This window comes from Hypomesus transpacificus, chromosome 22, assembly GCF_021917145.1.
Source record: "Hypomesus transpacificus isolate Combined female chromosome 22, fHypTra1, whole genome shotgun sequence".
NCBI lineage: Eukaryota > Metazoa > Chordata > Actinopteri > Osmeriformes > Osmeridae > Hypomesus > Hypomesus transpacificus.
Genome location: NC_061081.1, coordinates 6,026,092 through 6,045,138, shown reverse-complemented (window position 1 = coordinate 6,045,138; position 19,047 = coordinate 6,026,092). Strand labels below are relative to the sequence as shown.

General features: G+C 42.0%; 1 protein-coding gene across 3 annotated transcripts in view; it reads right to left on the bottom strand.

Annotated features, from left to right (window-relative positions):
- The window catches only part of mcc (MCC regulator of WNT signaling pathway), a 333,254-nt gene that overhangs the window by 50,981 nt on the left and 263,226 nt on the right, over window positions 1–19,047 (bottom strand). For all 3 annotated transcript variants that reach the window (XM_047045109.1, XM_047045107.1, XM_047045108.1), the window contains exons 14-15: window positions 13,548–13,731; window positions 7,473–7,707 (exon numbers count right to left, since the gene is read on the bottom strand). In XM_047045109.1, coding sequence (XP_046901065.1) covers window positions 7,473–7,707; window positions 13,548–13,731 — 419 coding nt within the window. The remainder of the gene's footprint in view (window positions 1–7,472; window positions 7,708–13,547; window positions 13,732–19,047) is intronic.

Here is a 19,047-nt window from a genome sequence, read left to right as displayed (position 1 = left end):
CAGAGAAGAGGTGCTCTATATGAGAACGCCCTACCTCCAGCTGTTTTTTTCTTAACTTTGGGTATTACCAGATAGCGGCATCTTGAGATCTTAGAGTCCTAGCGGGGCAATAGGGTGCAAGGAGACCGGAGAGGTACAGTGGTGCCAATCCATGCAGAGATTTGTAAGTTAGTAGTAAAACTTTGAAATCAGCTCTGGCTTGGATAGGGAGCCAGTGTAAAGAGATAAGAGTAGATGTTATATGATCAAACTTTCTTGTTTTAGTCAATAGTCTAGCAGCAGCATTTTGCACCCGCTGTAAATTTTTTAGGTAGGTAATTGGGAAGCCAGAGAACAACACATTGCAGTAGTCCAATCGGGATGTAACAAAAGCATGTATTAGTTTTTCAGCATTATCCTTTGAGAGGAATTTTCGTATTTTGGCAATATTACGTAGATGGAAAAATGTGGTTCTGGTGATTTGCTTAATATGGTACTCAAATGAAAGGTCTGGGTCCAATGCGACTCCTAGATTTTTTACCAGCTGGCTTTGAGATACATTGACGCCGTCTAAGTCTAATGTCAGATTGGATAAATAATTTCTGTGCTTTTTTGGGCCAAAAATTTGAACCTCGGTTTTATCCGAATTAAGAAGAAGGAAATTTGCTGTCATCCAAGTTTTCAACCCGGAAACACATTTTTCCATAGCATGTGGAAATTCTCCAGGCTTTATAGACATTTATAGCTGAGTATCATCTGCATAACAGTGAAAATTTACCCCAAAACTTCTAATTATGTTTCCTAAAGGCAACATATAGAGTGAAAATAACAGAGGGCCTAGAACTGAACCCTGTGGTACTCCGTATTTTACAGTGGAGCTCCTGGATGAGCAACCATCATAGTGGACATATTGTGATCTATCAGATAGATACGATCTAACCCACTGAAGTGAAGTACCAGAAATCCCAACATAGTTCTCCAACTTTCGTCACCTAAAGAAATCTGTGTGTGTATGAAACACACTTTTCCCCTCGTTTTGAAGACTGACAAGGAGTAGGATGACCTATTATTCTTCGGGGATAATGTTGGGTAACGTTTTGGCACGAGTAAGGTGCAAACAATCAATTTACCTCCCCTAAAAAGAACACATTGTAAAATAGATTGGGTGATGTTTGGGGTGGATTTACATTAATGTCCAATGTTTGTTTCTGTACTGAAAAACAGTGATACGTTATGGAAACTGCATTCAACATTCTACATTTGCAGCCTTCCTCTAAGTGTACAACACCAACATTGCGAGCCCACAGATCAGTCTTTTGCACGTGTAACACACAAAACAATCTAGCAATTTAGCATCAGGCTAAATATAAATACGGGTCTAAGACAGCACACCAACCTTGTGCCACAGGTCCCATTTGATCCGGTGCTGATCCAGCCACGGTTGCTCGATGAGAAACAGGTGTCATTTTTGTCATAGGACTTTGCTCCAGCACAGCTGCAGAGTCCCTTAGGAGCTGGTACATCAACTGGTTTGCCATGGCTGAAAACGTGCATCAATCTTCTTAAGACTAAGTAAAATGGACATTGCCGAAAGCCCCACCCATTGAGGTTGTTTGGCATGCCTTACGTACAGAGTAATTTACATTTTCGATTTCTTTTTCACAGGGTTGGAATTTAATTGGAAACGTCACACACCATGTGTAATTTAAACATTTCATGCATCATTTGAGCAGACGTTTTAAGTATTTAACTTATAATTAGAACATTTTATTTATAATTTGATAATATTATTTTCATTTTCATTTTGACAGGAATAATCTTCCATACGCCACCTCTGGCATCCTAAGCGTGACCACTACCAGCTACGCCAATGAAAAGATAGCGCCTCACTGGTGCGGGTGACCTGTATACATTTAGTCATTTAGCAGATGCTTTTATCCAAAGCGACTTACAAGAGAGTACTTTACAAAAAGTGCATAGGTCAATGATCGTAAACAACAAGATAGCCCCAAAAACATTGCGGGTAGCCAAAACATGAAGCATACATTATGAAAAGCAAATAAGTGCCAATGGGTGGAAGCAGAAGAGCATGTAGTTAAACTAATTTCAATTAAACAACATGATCCTAGAAAGTGCTAGAGTGTACCATTGTACTTTGTTGAATACATACCTGACAAGTGAGTTTTCCTGATCTACACCGGCTACACTTGTTAGCTAGCCAGCATTTCATCCATAAAGATTTGGCCATATCTGCGCTGAAATAGTGATGCATAAATAAGCTTTGTGAAAGTATGTAAAGCAACTAAATTTCTGTCTTAGTGTTCTGCCTTTTCTAGGAAATGCCTAAATACTGCCACCTAGGGGACAGTTCTCACTAAGGAAGACGCAGTTTAGTTTTGTTTAGCGGATGTTCCACGCCAGTTTTGTATTTAGCCTTCTTCCACGCACAAACTTTGGAAATTATTTGTATTTGTACAGTGATCCATCCTGCATAAATAATTAAAAAGTCGAAAAGAGTAAACGCAAGAAAAAGCAACACTTGTCATTCATTTTTATGCATGAGGAAAGTGTTAGCTAGCTGTCTAATCCTGCCAAGATGAAACGCAGGTAGAGGACATTATTGTAAAAAGACAAGAGCATGGCGAGTTCAAGCATAAGAAGAAAGCTTTAGGAGACCACAATGCTACATGCAGACGGAACAGAGGGTGATGCCACTGAACAAGCACAAGGTGCGGCTGCTCAGGAGCTATCAAGACATGGCCATGAGGCAACCCAGAGGCAAGAGCCATCTCGAACACCCGACTCCCGGTCACAGATATCCAAGAGTCCGGCGGATCATCGACATTCAGCAGCTGTCAGAGAACGTGCCAAGTCTAAAGCTGCACTGGCCCAGCTGGCTTTTGTTGAGAGAGAAGCAAACATGATGAGACAGAAGACCGAGCTCAAAGCTAGCGCAATGAGAAACAAGGCTGAGCTCAAAGCCAGTCTCCACGTTCTCACCACCCAAAAGATGGCTGCTGCCGCCGAGGCAGAAGCCACAGCCTACTAGGAAGAGGAGATCAAAATCGGGGAGAAACACCACGAGCCATACGTCCCGGGAAAGCCTTTCAACGCCTTTGAACGTGCAGGCAACTACGTGCAGCACTCAGCGATGTTCGGCAGAGAACTTTCACCGCCGACACAACCTAGAGCTCAATGCTCTTAAGACAGTGGAGATGGTTGTGGACTTCAGGAAGAACACAGCCCCACTCACCCCCATCACCCTGAGTGACTCCCCACTTAACACTGTGGCGTCCTTCCGCTTTATGGGCACTATCCTCTCCCAGGACCTCAAATGGGAACTGAGCATTGGTTCCCTCATCAAGAAAGCACAACAGAGGATGTACTTCCTGCGGCAGCTGAAGAAATTCAACCTGCCAAAGACAATGATGGTGCACATCTACTCAGCCATCATTGAGTCCATCCTCACCTCCTCCATCACAGTCTGGTACGCTGCTGCCACTGCCAAGGACAAGAGCAGACTGCAGCGTATCATCCGCACTGCTGAGAAGGTGGTTGGCTGCAATCTGCCTTCCCTCGAGGACCTGTACACCTCGAGGACCCTGAGGCAACCGAGGAAGATTGTGGCAACTTATATTTTATTTTACATTTTATTTTATTCTAATTCCATTTAGTACTGCTAGTTTATGTACCTTTAGTATAGAGTTCAGTCCACATATTTAAATGTTAAATTCCTATATGTTTATTGTATACACCTTCCTGCCAAAGTAAATTCCTTGTCTGTGCAAACTTTCATGGCAAATAAATCCCATTCTGATTCTGACACATGCACCGCTGCACTCCTGCAGAACAGCCGCATACAGTCTCGCTGAACCAGCTGCCACTCATAACCAAGAACCATCTCCCAGTCCACACAAGGGATTCCTTCCCATGCCTCAGCTGTCTCCCAGTCCACACAGGGGGCCCTCCTCCAAGCCACAGCCTGCACAAGACCACGCCAAATACCTTTTGCGGCTAAAATTGTGAGCTCAGGCCTGCTACAGTTTGATGATCGCCCAAACATTTCTGGTAATGGAAAGCCTCCTTCCTCAGCGCCACCGAGGACCTGAATCTGACATCCAGGGAAGAACTGGATCTGCTGGTGAAGTGGCTTGGCGCAGACTCAGCAGAACAGGCGCAGAGAATCCGCTCAGTAGCACGTCCTCAATCCCACTGCAGGCCTCCACATGGTGTGGCAACGTGTGGAGGAATGCTACGGGACACAAGAAGCCGTAGAAGATGCACTGCTTAAAAAGATCAAAGATTTCCCAAAGCTAAGGAGGTGATATCCTCCTGGAACTGGAGTGCGCCAAGGAAGAAGGATACCTACCAGGCCTTGTCTTTCTGGATACAGCTCACGGGGTGAACCCATTAGCAGAGAAGCTACCCTACAGCCTGCTAGAGAGATGGATATCGACCGGATCTGGGTTCAAAGGGAAACACGGCGTAGCCTTCCCTCCATTCTCCATCTTCTTACAGTTTGTCCGGCGACAGGCTAAAGTGCGGAACAACCCAAGCTTCGCCTTCGCCACCTCCATCAGCCACATGCCACTGAAAGCAGAGAGTGCCGTGAAACACGGTAGGCCGATGGGGTTGGGATGGTCCAAAATACCAGCCCGCTTGAATTTCCAACCGGCCCTCTCTCTGGCACCTCCTACTATTTTCCATATTACACAGCTTGAACAAGTATAATTTTCTCTAAGACCAGTAATAGTTTAAAATCACTGACTGAGTTTTATACTCCTCCTCGCGAGCTGTATTCACACTCATGGTGCCTATTTTCGAAAATGTGTCTTCTGAAATTTGTTCTTACGGACTTCGGAAGTTCAACGTCAGAAAAGATCTCCACCTTATTAATGAATGCCTGAAAATGTGTGCCAAAATCCAAAATAATGTTAAGTGAATGGGTATTTATTTGTGGTGGGTATAGATTTTATATTTTTATTTTTTTATTATATTTTTTAAAATCTAGATTAATGTCAATGTAATCTTGGAATTCATTGAGATTAATCTAGATTAAAATGGCTCATTTGAATTCCCATAGCCCTAGGTTTCAAGTAAGCTCCCGATCTTACTTGGTTTTAAGGGTGTATACCCCTTAGTCTTAGCCCTACCCCTAGCTCCAAAAGAGTATTGAGACACCACTAGCTCTCACGGGAACGCGCAAAACTAATGGGAAGGGGTAAGGGGAAGGGGTAAGGGGGAGTATTGGGATTCGGCCAAAGCCATCACGATGTATGCGGTGCTGGATGAACAGAGTAACAAGTCACTCACAAAGACAGAGTTCTTCAACCTCTGCAGCCTCAAAGCCAGTCCAACCCCATACACACTGAAGACCTGTGCGGGGACAACAGAGACTTCCGGCAGGCAAGCCAACAACTTCATTCTCAAATCTATGGATGGGAAACTACAACTGCCTCTCCCCACGCTAATCGAGTGTGACATGGTGCCGGATGACAGATCTGAAATCCCGTCTCCAGACGTCGCAAAGCACCACCCCCACCTGCAGCCAGTGGCGCACAGGATTCCAGCCGTGGACCCGAACGCACCCATCCTCGTGCTCCTAGGAAGAGACCTTCTCAGAGTACACAAGGTGCGTGAGCACATCAACGGGTCACAAAATGCTCCCTATGCACAACGGCTTGACCTTGGCTGGGTCATCGTGGGCGACGCCGGCCTGGGGACAGCCCACAAACCAGCCGAAGTCAATGTGTACAAAGCCAATGTGCTGTAAAATGGACGAACATCTTTTCTCCATCCCTGTCCAAATAACATCCAGGTCAAGGAGAGCTATAGCAACACACCACAGCGACATAACTCTCTATCACTCCCCTGTGAGGAAGGCTGGGCAGCGAGCACAGACAGCCTCTGCCTCTCAGTCTTCGAGAGCTTTAAGGGCGACAACAAACTGGCTCCGTCAATGGATGACAAAGCGTTCCTGACCATCATGGACAGAGAGGTCTACCAGGACGACGGCCACAGCTGGGTAGCACCGTTGTCTTTCCGGTCACCACGACAACCTCTCCCGAGCAACTGTGAACATGCAGTCAAGCATCTTGGTTCACTCAGGAGAACATTGCCATCCTCCTGGTGAGATACCACGAGCAAGTGGTGCATCAGGGGCGACACATAACAGAGGGAGCAGTCAGAACAGCAGGCTACTGGATGATGGTCTACGTCCCCACAGACCAGAATCTTGCGGGCCATACCACAAGACACATGCCTGAAGCACAGCTACAGCAAAGTAGCTGCCCTCCGGGACCGCTTTCCAGGCTCGCAATAACACAGAGTAAACTCGGGAGCCCCACACCTTCACGCTGCTGGAGCCCCACACAAACGCCGAGATCCAAACTGAGGTCACCGCTCTGGCTACCAAGGCCTCGGACGCTCAGCTGGGCTCACAGCAGCTCGAAAGATTTTCAAGCTGGAGAAACCTCTGCAATGCTACAGCCCGACTCACCCACATCGCTGCATCTTTCAAGGGGAATCCAGTCAGCTCAGATTGCAAAGGCTGGAGCCGTTTCAAAGACACACTCATAGCAAAGAACGGACTGTTAAAGTGTTTTAGAGACCTGTTGTGTTCCAACGGAACTTTGGGTCATTTGTGTTGAGGTACTTCTGTAGTGGAATAATATTTTATGACAAGCGGGGAGTATTCTGCCTTTTCTAGGAAATGCCTAAATAGTGCCACTGTGAGATTAGTGGTTCAAGCACATTATAACTAATAACCTTTCAGCTATACTGATTTAATCAACGTTTAATATGGTCTTTCTATTAGTTAGCTATCCAGCATTTCATCCATAAATACAACCATGATCAGTTCCAAACACTGGGTAGCCTATAGTGCTGCTCAATACTATGTCCTATAGTGCCATCTCAACATGGCTGACAGAGATCTATCGCGAAACTGGCAGCAAATTATTTCTTAGGGATCTCGAAGCGCTCATCCAAACTTGGCACTGCACTCCCTTGGGTTCTTAAATGAAAACCTGAAAAATGTGTACTTTGCACAGTGCCCAGTTCTCGGGATTATATTGGGAAACTCGTTGCCCTAAAATCCCATTTTAAAAACACACAAACAGATTCCTGGTATTTTTAGATGTAAAAAGGGCACTCATTGGACAAAAGCTCAAATATCCCACATGGAAAATGTTTTCATAGTTGTGTAGACCCGACTTTCGTGAACAGATTGACAAAGTTTAGACTGTGGCATTGAAGTAATATTAAAGGAAACCTAGCATTAGGGCTTTGTTGCTTTCTCCCGCGGTAACAAACTCATATCGAACCGTGACCCCAAACCTGCGATACTTACCAAACCGTTACTCCTATGTACTGTACACCCCTAATGTGTATCTTCTCATATTTATGGTCATGAGATCCTGAACAGCATCCAGTTGCTTGAGCATGGTATTACTCCAAGTTGTTCTTGTGTGTGTGTGTGCTTGCACCCTTACCTTCATGGCCATTAGCTCCTGCATAAGAACGGCATTCTCCAGGTCTAGCCTGTGAGTGTCTCCTCTGGGTTTCTCCTCCAGACTGAGGGTGTCCATGTGAATGCTCTCAAGCTCCAGCATGGTAAGCTTGACCGCCGCACGGTCGTTCTTTAACTGCTGGATGTAATCCTTCAGTCGCTGCTCATCCTCCTTAGAGAAGTCTGTGTCGCATGAGCTGGCCGTGGAACTGGTAGTACTGTCAGGAAGAACACACGGTCACCATAAGGGCACATAACTTTTCTGTACACACACCCGTACACAATAGTTCCAACTACAGTCACACATTTACACTTTGTTACATTAAAATGTGCCACAGCCAGGCTACTGGACACCAACAGATGTTTAGGGAAAATGGAACACATACTGGGTGTTCTGTTTCACGGTCACTGATAAGTGAAACACACCATCTACATGGTGTCTGCTTTTAGACCTTTGATATTAAACACATATAACTTGGCTGAACAAATTATTATACAAGGCACAATTAGTCTGAACAATTAACTGGGCCAGCAATGAAAGCATTAATCGTGTGTCAGCATAGCAACGGATGGGTCCTGGCATTCAAACATTTATGACGTCAGGCAGGACGTTGGCATGAAAGTAACTCACTGGATGCAAGCGTCCGACTGTCGCGTTTCATCGGCTGCTTTCTGTCCACACTGAATCCGTAAAATATGCTCTTCTATTAAGTCATGTAAACAAACTACGTACCCATCAGCTATGCGCTCGAGATCAGACTGGAGAAGTAACCGCTCGTAAAAGATGGGTAAGTACTTGCTATCTACATACGTTTGTACATTTTAAACATAAAATACGTTTTATATTTTGATATTTAGATTTTCTTTTTACTGGAAATGATATTCAGTATGTATCCAACAGCAAGTAGGTAATTAGTAATGGTCATTTACCTTGAAAAGGCCAGAGTTACTCAGTTAGCAAGTGTCAGTTGGAGATCTGTTTGTCACTTTGTTACCATGTAAATGTGAAGGTGTGGTTAGAGAAGGCTCTCCCTCCATCATTCAAATGTTAAACTTTACTTCCCAAACGACTAACATTAGAATTTGTCTTCATTGTTTTCAAAAAGGACCCTTTTACAGATGTCAAGAGTTGAGGAAAGGAAAGTAGCAGTTTTTTTACTTCTCCAGCAGATATCTTCCAGCAGGACAAGGCAGTGGGTTCATCCACTCAACCAAGCGCGAAAGCAACAGGGGGATTACTATAATGTTGTACAGGAGTTGGCATTTAACAGCAGGAGATACCACAATTATTTTAGGATGAGCCCAGCACAATTAGAAGAGGTGTTGTCCTATGTAGGTCAGGTACCTTTGTAAGCAAATAACTACATACAGAGAGCCTATTGAGGCCAAACAAAGAATGCTACATTAACCCAAATGAAAGACACAAGCTTTAGATAAAACATTATCATTATTATTTATTCCATAGAAAATTCTTCCAGTAAATCTGTCCAATTTAACAAATAAATCCAACTTGCATTATACATTAAGTTAGTAATTAATACACAACAAGAATAAATAACAAGAATAGGCCAACAAGCAATTTCAAAGATTATTCAAATGAAGTGTTTGAGTGGTCTAAATAGTAAGGGTTAGGGTAGGGTATGCTTGGGTGGGAAAACCTGGTTGTTATCGCAGTTTAGAATTGTGGTCAACAGCTGTACTTTCAGCTGGCCCTTGTTGGTGGTAACTTGACTGAACTCGGGTAATAAACTAAGTAAATTCATCCGGGTCATCAGGTTGACTTGGTTCTATGAGAATTGCATAAAGGTCTTCGGTAGAGGGTTTCTGGAGTTTTCTTGTTTTGGTCTTTTGGAACTGTAGGAGTGCCTCTCTGTCTCTCATCTCTCCGCTCTCTCAGCCCCACAATTTCCTCTCACCTCCCTCTCCCTTTTTGAACTCTCCCCACTTTGGATATCTCCTCTTCTCTCATCCTTATCTTCCACTTCTATTAAGTCTGCAGACCTTTCTCCTCCTCCCTGCTCCCCATCTATCCTGTTATCTCCATGGTCAAGGCTGCTTTTATAACTGAAAATAGACAAACATCCATGTCGAGTGAGACACTATATTATAGACAGTATTTAGTGTGTTAAATTCTGTCACTTTTTTTTACCAGGCCCATATTTACATAATCGAACATGAGCACCCAGCAGGTGTATTTATTTAGTGGTGATAGAACCATAAAAACTAGAACTGCATCGCCATATTCTAGTATTCTCCTCTCTTCTTATCCCACTAATGTTCGGTTCTACAGAGTATTTTTATACTGTCTGTGGTATTGTTACTTTTCTTTGAGTAAAATATCATTACTTCTCCCCTCCACTGCATACACTACAGATGATCGTACCATCTTTCCCTGAGATGTGGCAGCAGAAACCACATGGATTTCTGGTGTCTCCATTGCTGTAATATTTACCTGATTGCACAACACTTTGACAAACACTCGTTATACGAGTGAACTTGCTAGCTACATACGTTTATTATCTACATTGGTTATGCTGGCAAGTGAGCTTTACCTTACTATTCATATTTACAACAATAATAGTATCATGGGTATAGCTAGATATCACCATGGTAAGTTCAAGTCTTTTATTTGTCAGGTACACAGAACAACACAAGGTCAGACTGGGCACTGAAATTCTTAAGACTAAACAACGCAAGCACCTGGCATAACATAACATATAAGTACACAGAACATAATTTACATCTATGCTGAGCTTAAATAAGTGAAATTTCCTAAATATACAGATAGCAATAAATAATCGACTATACTAACCCTAATACTAAAACTTCCTAAATATACAGGTAACAATAAAGAATACACTATACTAACCCTAAATGCACATAAAACCTATTACAACTCAATATCCTATTCTAACCTAGGTGGAGTACAGTACAATAGTGCAAAGATTGCAGATCAGTGACTAAGTCAATGACCATACAGGAGCCTGATGGCAAAGTACAGTGAGGTACAGTAGTGCAATGTTACTGATAGTGCAACCAGTAGCTGAAAGTGACAGTGTATAAGTGACTAGTGTGCAGTGAATCAATGTCCATATCAGTGTCCATTCAGAAGCCTGATGGCCCTTGGGTAGAAACTGTTGTCCAGTCTGCGAGTGCGCGACCCAATGCTGCGGTAACGCCTGCCAGAAGGCAACGGGGTAAAGAGACTTAAGTATGGTAGTAGCTACAACACTGTAAAGTACCATGATAACACAAACTAGCAAGCTACGCTGAGTGTCCTGACAGAAACACAAGCAAAAAAATTCTTAACAGAAACTTCTAGCTCCCTGGCGATCTCCCTCCAGCCAGCTGCCACTTTATTTATGTTTTTGTATTGAACTGAAGAAGTATCATAAAGATAACTTCTCATCTCTACTAAACTAATGAGTGTTAGACTATAACATCTCCGAATACCATTGTGATGGCACATAACCACTGACACAACAGACTGAATACATTTGTGACATTACTGACAAAGTATAACAATTGTGTTCTGACATGTTCTCACACTGTCCTAACTGGATGCGAGCATCTGACTGTTATGTTGCATCGGACGCTCTCTGTCCACAATTAATCCGTCAAATTAACTTCTGTTATGGGGCAACTCCAGCGTTATGGATGAGACATTTGTACTCAAAATGACAAGAAAAATTTCTCAGTAAAACAAAACTTACAATATTGAAATTAGTCATGCATATTCTGAAAGTACTCAATGGGTAGAATAGAGGAGGAAAACATTTTTTTGCTAAAAATATTTTTCAGACACAAAATTATTACAAAAACACCTGCGTTATGGATGTGACGAGAAATGACAGTCATTTTCTGGAGACTATACTTTTTTCTGTAACTCTGTGAACCATTAAGTCTAATGTAGAAAGTTTGATATTGACATGATCATGGAGTCTTAGGTGAACATAAAAATAGCAATTTTGAAAACATGTATGACTTTTGAAACTCTTTTCAATCATTGACATGGAAGAAATGTAACGTAGCTTGCAGGAAAAGGAGCCTGGCCTCGCCAGTCGTGCGTACGGGCCAAGCATGCACCCTTAAAATAGCATCTGAATAACGCGCCATTGACTTTAGACTAACTTTTTCCTGGTCTGTGGCGGAACTGTTTTTTGCAAACTGCAAAATAACACAAAGGAACGTTTGCGCCGAAACACGCCCCCTCTTCGCTGAACTGCCCTGGGAGCGCAAGTTAATTTCCTAATTTACCGACGTGCGTCTGTGAAGGGAAAAGTCCGCTTTCCGTTGAGTGTAAAATAGGAATGACTTGCGTCAGTGTACAAAGTCAATTGCGCTGAGTACAAGAAAAGGACCCCTTATCTTTTTTTAGATGGAGTTGTTGTCAAAATTACTATTATAAAAGTTCAGAATGGTCACCAATCATCTTTAGCTGTGAATACTCTCACACAGTCTTACAAATGATTTTGAGTAATGAACACAAAACATTTTTTTTTTTAAATATTTGACGTTTTTGGAAAACCAGCATTTCGGATATGACGTTTGAACATCATGGATGTGACCCGTCTGGACCAGTCTTCTGCAAATTACATAAAACGCCTACATGAGTAGTGATTTTCAACACTAAACTATTAATTAAGCACTGAAATTAAAAACATTGAGTTACAAATAAACTGTGTGAAATACCCCCAAAACACAGTCAATGACCCTTTAAGACATCTTAGATCGAAGCTGTCAACTCTACCTCAGCTTGATCCTACAGGTAGCGCGAGCAAATTACAGAGCGTTGACTTAAATGCCTAAACCAATCGAGTCCCTCGAGCACTTTCGAGTTGCCTCTCTAGTAGGAAGTAAATATTACAAACATGGAGCGGGGATCGAGGTTATGGCAAAGACGGTTACGGCAAGACACTTAGTCTACTCGAAATTTCAGTATCACTGGAGAAGCTGTCGATCCTTGAATATATGTTTAGGCTATATCATGTTACCAATGATTCAGTTTAACTGAAACACGTCGATGAAAGGGGTTATAACAGCCGAAAACAAGATTGTCAGCTTTGCTGTTTCATTTGAGAACATTTCCATTGTGTTGTGAACAGTGTATTGTGAAGATTTACATTGTGTAGCATCCGCAACGTCACGTCCATAACACATCATTAAAGTTTTTAAAAGTAACAAAGGGGCAAGATTTGTTAATTAAACTAACCATTGGTATAAATAAGCTTTACACAGAAACTTTGTTGTAGCATCGGCTCTGTTTGATAGGCATAAACTTATTCTACAAAACGTTACGGACGTGACTTGGCCATGGAACTCACTGACTCATTAACAAGAGGCTTAATGCATTTAAGGAGTTGTGCTTTTAACTCAAGCTGAGCATACACAAAGCTCTATCATTCCCTTGTCAATCAGGAAAATGCTAAATGGTAACATTTTATTGAAAACTGGAGTCCATTTACCCCGTTCTTGAAATGGTACAAAACGGCCATTTGACAAATGTTTTTTTTGCATGAGTGCACAACTTGTATATTATGTAAAAGAGTGCAATTGTCAATACATTTAGATCAGAGTGGTTACATGCAACAAAATATAGACCTAAGTGAAAATTTTAACAACAGTTATATTTGTGTGGGCACAACTTTTTTTCTATGGTAAGGGTGACCTTTGCATGGAATTGCCCTATGTCATGTAAACTAACCACGTAACTATGACTTCATGTGCTACAGAGCTTTCAACCCGAACAACCAAAAATAAATAGAAACAGGGCATTCAACAAAAAGTTCAGTCAAAACGTTACGCCGCGCAGCGTCGAGTCGCTCGCATCCAGTTGGGACATTCCAACAGAAAACAAAGCAATCAAACTGCTCGTAGTCGCGTCCCTCGTGTCGCATCGAGTTAGGACACGGTGTTAGAAACCCCTTTTTTTTTTACATAATTTCATCAATACTGTTGTTACATCACAGCACTATGAAGGAAGAATAGTGACAAGATCACAGCAAGCCAACATCATACCAATCCATACTCAAACACACTTTCAAACACACAGTCTGACCTTGTGTGACTGTTGGAGGACAGGCTCTCCCATGGCTGTACGCTGCAGCCAGATACACTGAAGGCTGCTCCACAGCTTCCATCCAGGCGGATCAACAGGTCCTTGGCTGTGTTTTCCGCTGTCTTCCTGCTGTCATGGGCCCTCTTCAGGATTTGAGAGATGCTCTCTTCTCTAGATTGCTCCCCTGAAAATACACAAAGACACACAAGCCCAAGCATTAATGCACACACACAGGCACACACAGGAAGAAAATGATTTAAAATATTACAATATTAGCCACCAAATCCACGTCAAAACATTTTATTTTGTATTTGCACATTACTATTCCAAGTAAGATCCACTCAACAAGCAATCCATCTTTTGAATAATGCCAAGAATCTCTGTGTGTGTATGTATCTGTCTTTTTTGTAATGGGATTTTAGGTGCAGCGGGTTTCCCACAATTCTCTTGAGAACCGGGCACTCTGCAAAGTTCATATATTGCAGATTTGCTTTTTATAATCCAATGAAGTACAGTGCCTGGTTTGACATGGGTCTGTGTACGTGAGTTTAATTCCTGATCACATCAAAATGGATCAAGCAGGAATAAGAAAAACCTTTGTGAATCCGTTTTCGATTTTTCTCACATGGGTGGAGCTAAACGTGAAATGCCTGTCATTGGCCAAATGTGTAGTAAGAACTACTTGGACTGAACTCTACTGAACGAAACAGTGGGTGGGAAACACACCCAGTGGGAAACACACTGCCAGTGGGTGACATAGACATGAGTCTGACTCTGAGGCTAACGTCAAAACAAGCGGTCTCACTCAAATTCCAAATTTTACACAAATCACAAAAGTAAACTGACACGCTGGCTGTCTTCGCAATCGCCATATCTTTAAAACACTGGTCTCCCTTTTGATGTTGAATTGACCCTGGTACTAAATTAAGAAAATACGCAGCTGCCGCAATCGTCCATGGAGGCTGACGGGGCTCTCAAGTACTAAAGTAGTAATAAATCAAAGTTTTTACAGCAACCTACATTAAAATCTCACCACCTGTCTGTCTTCACAATAGTCATATCGTCAAAACATTTCCCTCTGTCGGTTTTTTCGTGTAAAATAGAACTATAAAATTACGAAAATACTACTATGACGCTTTCTAGCATGGCTGCCGCCTAAAAGACTAGGCGGTCTCACGGGCGGCCCGCACTCGCTAAAATTATAAAGACTTTCACAACCTAAATAAAAAATCAGAGATGTCAGTTCCACTCGAAATCATTTTCTCAACAAAGTCTAATGGTTGGGAATTTTTTGGGGGGTATTTTTCACTCATAGTCCAAGCTCCAACTTCCGTGCTAGAACGTCTCTATCACGTTGTATCCATGCGTCGTTGCTAACGTGTGCTGACGTACGATGTAGGCTAGCAGAGTACCCTTCGTTGACAGAATGCACTTTTTGCCACAAAAACGTTGTAACCTCCTAAACTGTACAATAGAACGTAAATCCCAATAGAAGCAACGCAATCGTGACCAAGACGAACATTTTGACACCACCGTTGTCAATGTGGTCCAAATATTTACTGATCCTTAGGTGTGGCATAATAATAATAACTAGAAACGGCTGTTCCTGCTAAACAGCAGTGAGAATGCTGAAAACCTGAATGGGGATAGCTGACCATGCTAAAAAAGCTGAAAATAGTGAACATTTCGTAGAAAGTTATAAGCTGAAGCTGTAAAGTGCCCGAAAGGTATTTTTCAAAGGGGCTGGAACTGTACAAAGGCATAAAACTACAGAAAAGAGAAATAATTCAGAAGAATTTGAAAATGTTGTAGAAAGCCATTTGCTCAGGTTTCAAAAGGCCTGAAATGTATGTTAGAAAGGACCTGCCGCAAGATGAAGGAGGAAAAGTACACAAAAGAGAAGGAAAAATGCTAAAGTACTTGCAGTTGGAAAGCTGGAAAGTACTTGTGGAAGGACGTGGAGCTGAATTAACATTGAAAAACAAACTACTGTAAAACATGTAAAAAAGAACAGTGCTGAACAATAGAGTGTAAAGAAGTTCAACTGTTAAACAAATATATATTTAAAGAAGCCAATATGACCATTGGTATTAACTCTGATATTAGAAGGAAAGGAATAAATGAAAGCGTGGATATGTATCAACTCTAACATGGCCTGTATCTTGTATTGAAAGTGCTTGAAAATTAGCTTGTCTAATGTATGGTGGACAGCAAAAACATATTTGTTGGTCAAGAAGGAGGGAGACGATGTCGTGGGAGAATTCCTACTGTGTTAGATTTGAAACGGAGAAGATATTTTTAGTAAAAATAAGTTACTTAACATCTGTGTTCAATATCGTGAATTAAAAGTAAAAACTTTCCAGTTACGAAGCGTTCGTTCGTAGGATTAACGCCAGCTGCAGCAAACACTTACCCCAGCCCCGGTTTGGCTGTTTCTGACGGTCAGCTATGACAGTTTTGAGCCTCAATTTTTGCAGATTTCTATGAAACTTGCTAAAATAAAAACGATCTAGCTAGATTGTGTACAATTTAAGCTCAATGAACATACCTTGTTTGGCCATTTTGGTCGATTGTGGAAAAAAAGTCTAACCGTTTTTTGTTATGGAGAGCCATCGCGCTAGCTCGATTATGAACAAAACAGAATAGTAACTAAAATCCACACCACAAACAAGTTCACGCAAAGATGCAAAACTGTACGTCCAATCAAAAAAATAAGGGTATTTTCCGAGACCCAAGACGCTGCCGAAACCATAGATATCCTTTATGTGTCTGTGTGGTCAGAAATACAACTCTTTAGGCAGTTTCCAAAACGTTTACCCAATTTTGCTTTCATGGTGTGTGTCTGTTTGGTTGTCACGGTGATGGCGCAGTTGTGATGGCTAACAAGCTGGGCAGAGAGAATAACAGAAATGTACCTAGCATCCACACCTCAAACAAGTTAACCTAGACGCAAAACTATACGTTCAATCCAAAAAATACGGATATTTTCCGAGGCAGTTTCTAAATCTTGTTCCTTTCGGCTTTCTCTGACAAATTTTACCAACCTCTCCATTGAAGTTGGTGAGAGAATTTGAAAAGCTGCTCTCGCTTCAAGGCTCATTGCTGAATATCTGTAAATGTGAGCTCTTTAGAAGGTACTTTGGCTGAAAGAGGACACGTTAAACTATATGAATGGTAGAGGAATTTGTTTGACAATTTAGTTGAATATCAGAAAAAGAGCAGCCAGCAGTGTGCCACTCTGCTGGCGGCTCATGCATAAAAATCAAGAAGGAGCAAACATTTTCATGTATTTCAAACTGTCATCATTCAAAATTGGCTGAATATTTGAAAAAGCTGAATCATTTGGGAATAGCTGAATGTCTTGTGAACATTTTAAAGGTTGAATGGTGTCTCTAGCTGAAAGTATGCTGAAGTAGTTAAGTTTGAAAGAGGAGGAAGCTTTTTTAATGATTTGACAGGATTTACCATTACTTTTGAAGGGAGAATAATTTGCACTAAAACCAAATTTTTTTTTAGTATAAAAGTGAGAAATGAGAAAAGTCATAGCAAACATCTCCTGAAGAAGCTGAACGTTTTGAGACCAAAATTGTAGGAATCGGTGAAAGTATGCAGGACTAGTTAACGACAGTAATGGTAAATGCTTTCAAATCATTAAAAAGCTTCCTCCTTTTTCAAACTCAACTACTTCAGCATACTTTCAGCCAGGGCCGAATGCAGCCTGCTTTGACTGGGGGGGCAGTGAACATTTCTGGGGGGGCATAATGATTACGGAAGGGGGTCGTATAATTTTTTATATAACCATTATTTTATTATTTTTGGGTCTGCTTAACGATCCGAGTGTTATCAGGCACGGAGCCAGACGTTATACAGATTCGGAGCTTAACCCAAACCCATGACATATCCGGGGTTTGATCTGATGCTTGATAGGATCCTTCACATTGTTCACGCACGCAAGCGAAATTTTGGGGCATTCATTTGAGTGAAAAATAGTTTTTAAACCACCGCCGTTTTCCAATTGGTAAAAACCTTGTCTATGAAGGTAATGTCTTTATCATTTCTGGCTCCAGATTGTCAACAGGGGAAGCAGAAACATGCATGTAGCTTGACTGAGTATTCTAACCAAGTTTGAGAGAGATGCCCTCGGTAGGACCTTGGCTGAAAATGCGCATGGGGTACGTTTGCAGAACAGGCTGCATTGGATTCAAACCAACGGCAACAGCTTAACAGCATTCTCACAATAATAAAGATAAACAGGAAAACTATATGTGAGAGAACAAAGGTTGTGCCTTTGCCAAAGGCAAGGCAGACCCAATAAACAGCCGTTTTTCAATTGGTAAAACCTTGTCTAGTGAAGGTGATGTCTTTTTGTCTCAATTTTTAAGTACCACCCTTACGTTTCTTAGCATGGTTTTCCAAATTAATTATAAACATTTAAAACTGAAAGCAGTGTGCAAAATAAGGGGGGCTCGACCACCCCGATTTACCCATGAGGCCACTTGAAAGCCTCAAAAGCTAAATTTGAAGGGCGTCTCAAATGTTTTCAAAATAAATCAATAAATATTCTCACTAATGGTCACTAAAATGTTTTTAAGCTCACCATGTCCAGTATTCAGAATTCAAAACATTTATTCACAATTTCTTTGCCAAGCGGAGCCAGCCAGTCCTGTGCACGTATAGTTAGCCATGTGCGACAAACAGAAACGTTGAGAAGTCAATGGCTAGCAAGTGAAAGCTAACCAGAGTGTATCATTCACACACTTTGGGTTCACATCCAAAAAGCTGTCTCTCAGTGATGAAGAGGCATCGAATGACAATAATGTTGCAGCTAGCACATTGGGCCCACTCACTACCACAATGAGGATCCTCTCCCACCCAGTGATTCCCCAGAAGAACTTTTGGTTGAGGTCGAGTGCTCCGAAGACGCAACAGGTGCTGAGGTAACGTTAGCTGCTACTGCTGCTAGCAAATGACTTGCCGGCTGGTTGGTCAACGAAGCATGTGGGTGATGGAAAGACCGCAACTGTCTCCGATAGGCCATACATTTATTAAGTTAATTGCTCTTGTAAGTGCGCCAGATTGGTGCCAATCATTGTCATGTCTGCATTGTAATGCACAACTTTGCCTCCTTGTTATAAAACAACGTGCATCCAAACAACTTTAGCCAATGCAACCTCTTATGTCAGTGTTGTTTTACGAAAACTAGCCTACCATATAGAATAATACTAGAATAATAGCATATCGGATTATCAAAAATGGTTACGTGTGTGCGTGTGTGTTGTCATGTAGGCTTTAGACTGCCCAGCTAACACATGACGTTGCGGCAACGTTGCCAGTAAGTGCTCAGTTGGTAACCCGCGACGTTACCTTCTGGCAACGTCGTGGCAACGTCGTAGCAACGTTATAAAGGGAATGTTGCCAGTTGGTCCCATGGGCAACGTTGCCACGACGTCGTTCCTTGGTCGGCTGGTTACGTTATTTTTAGACCAGTGGGCAACGTTGC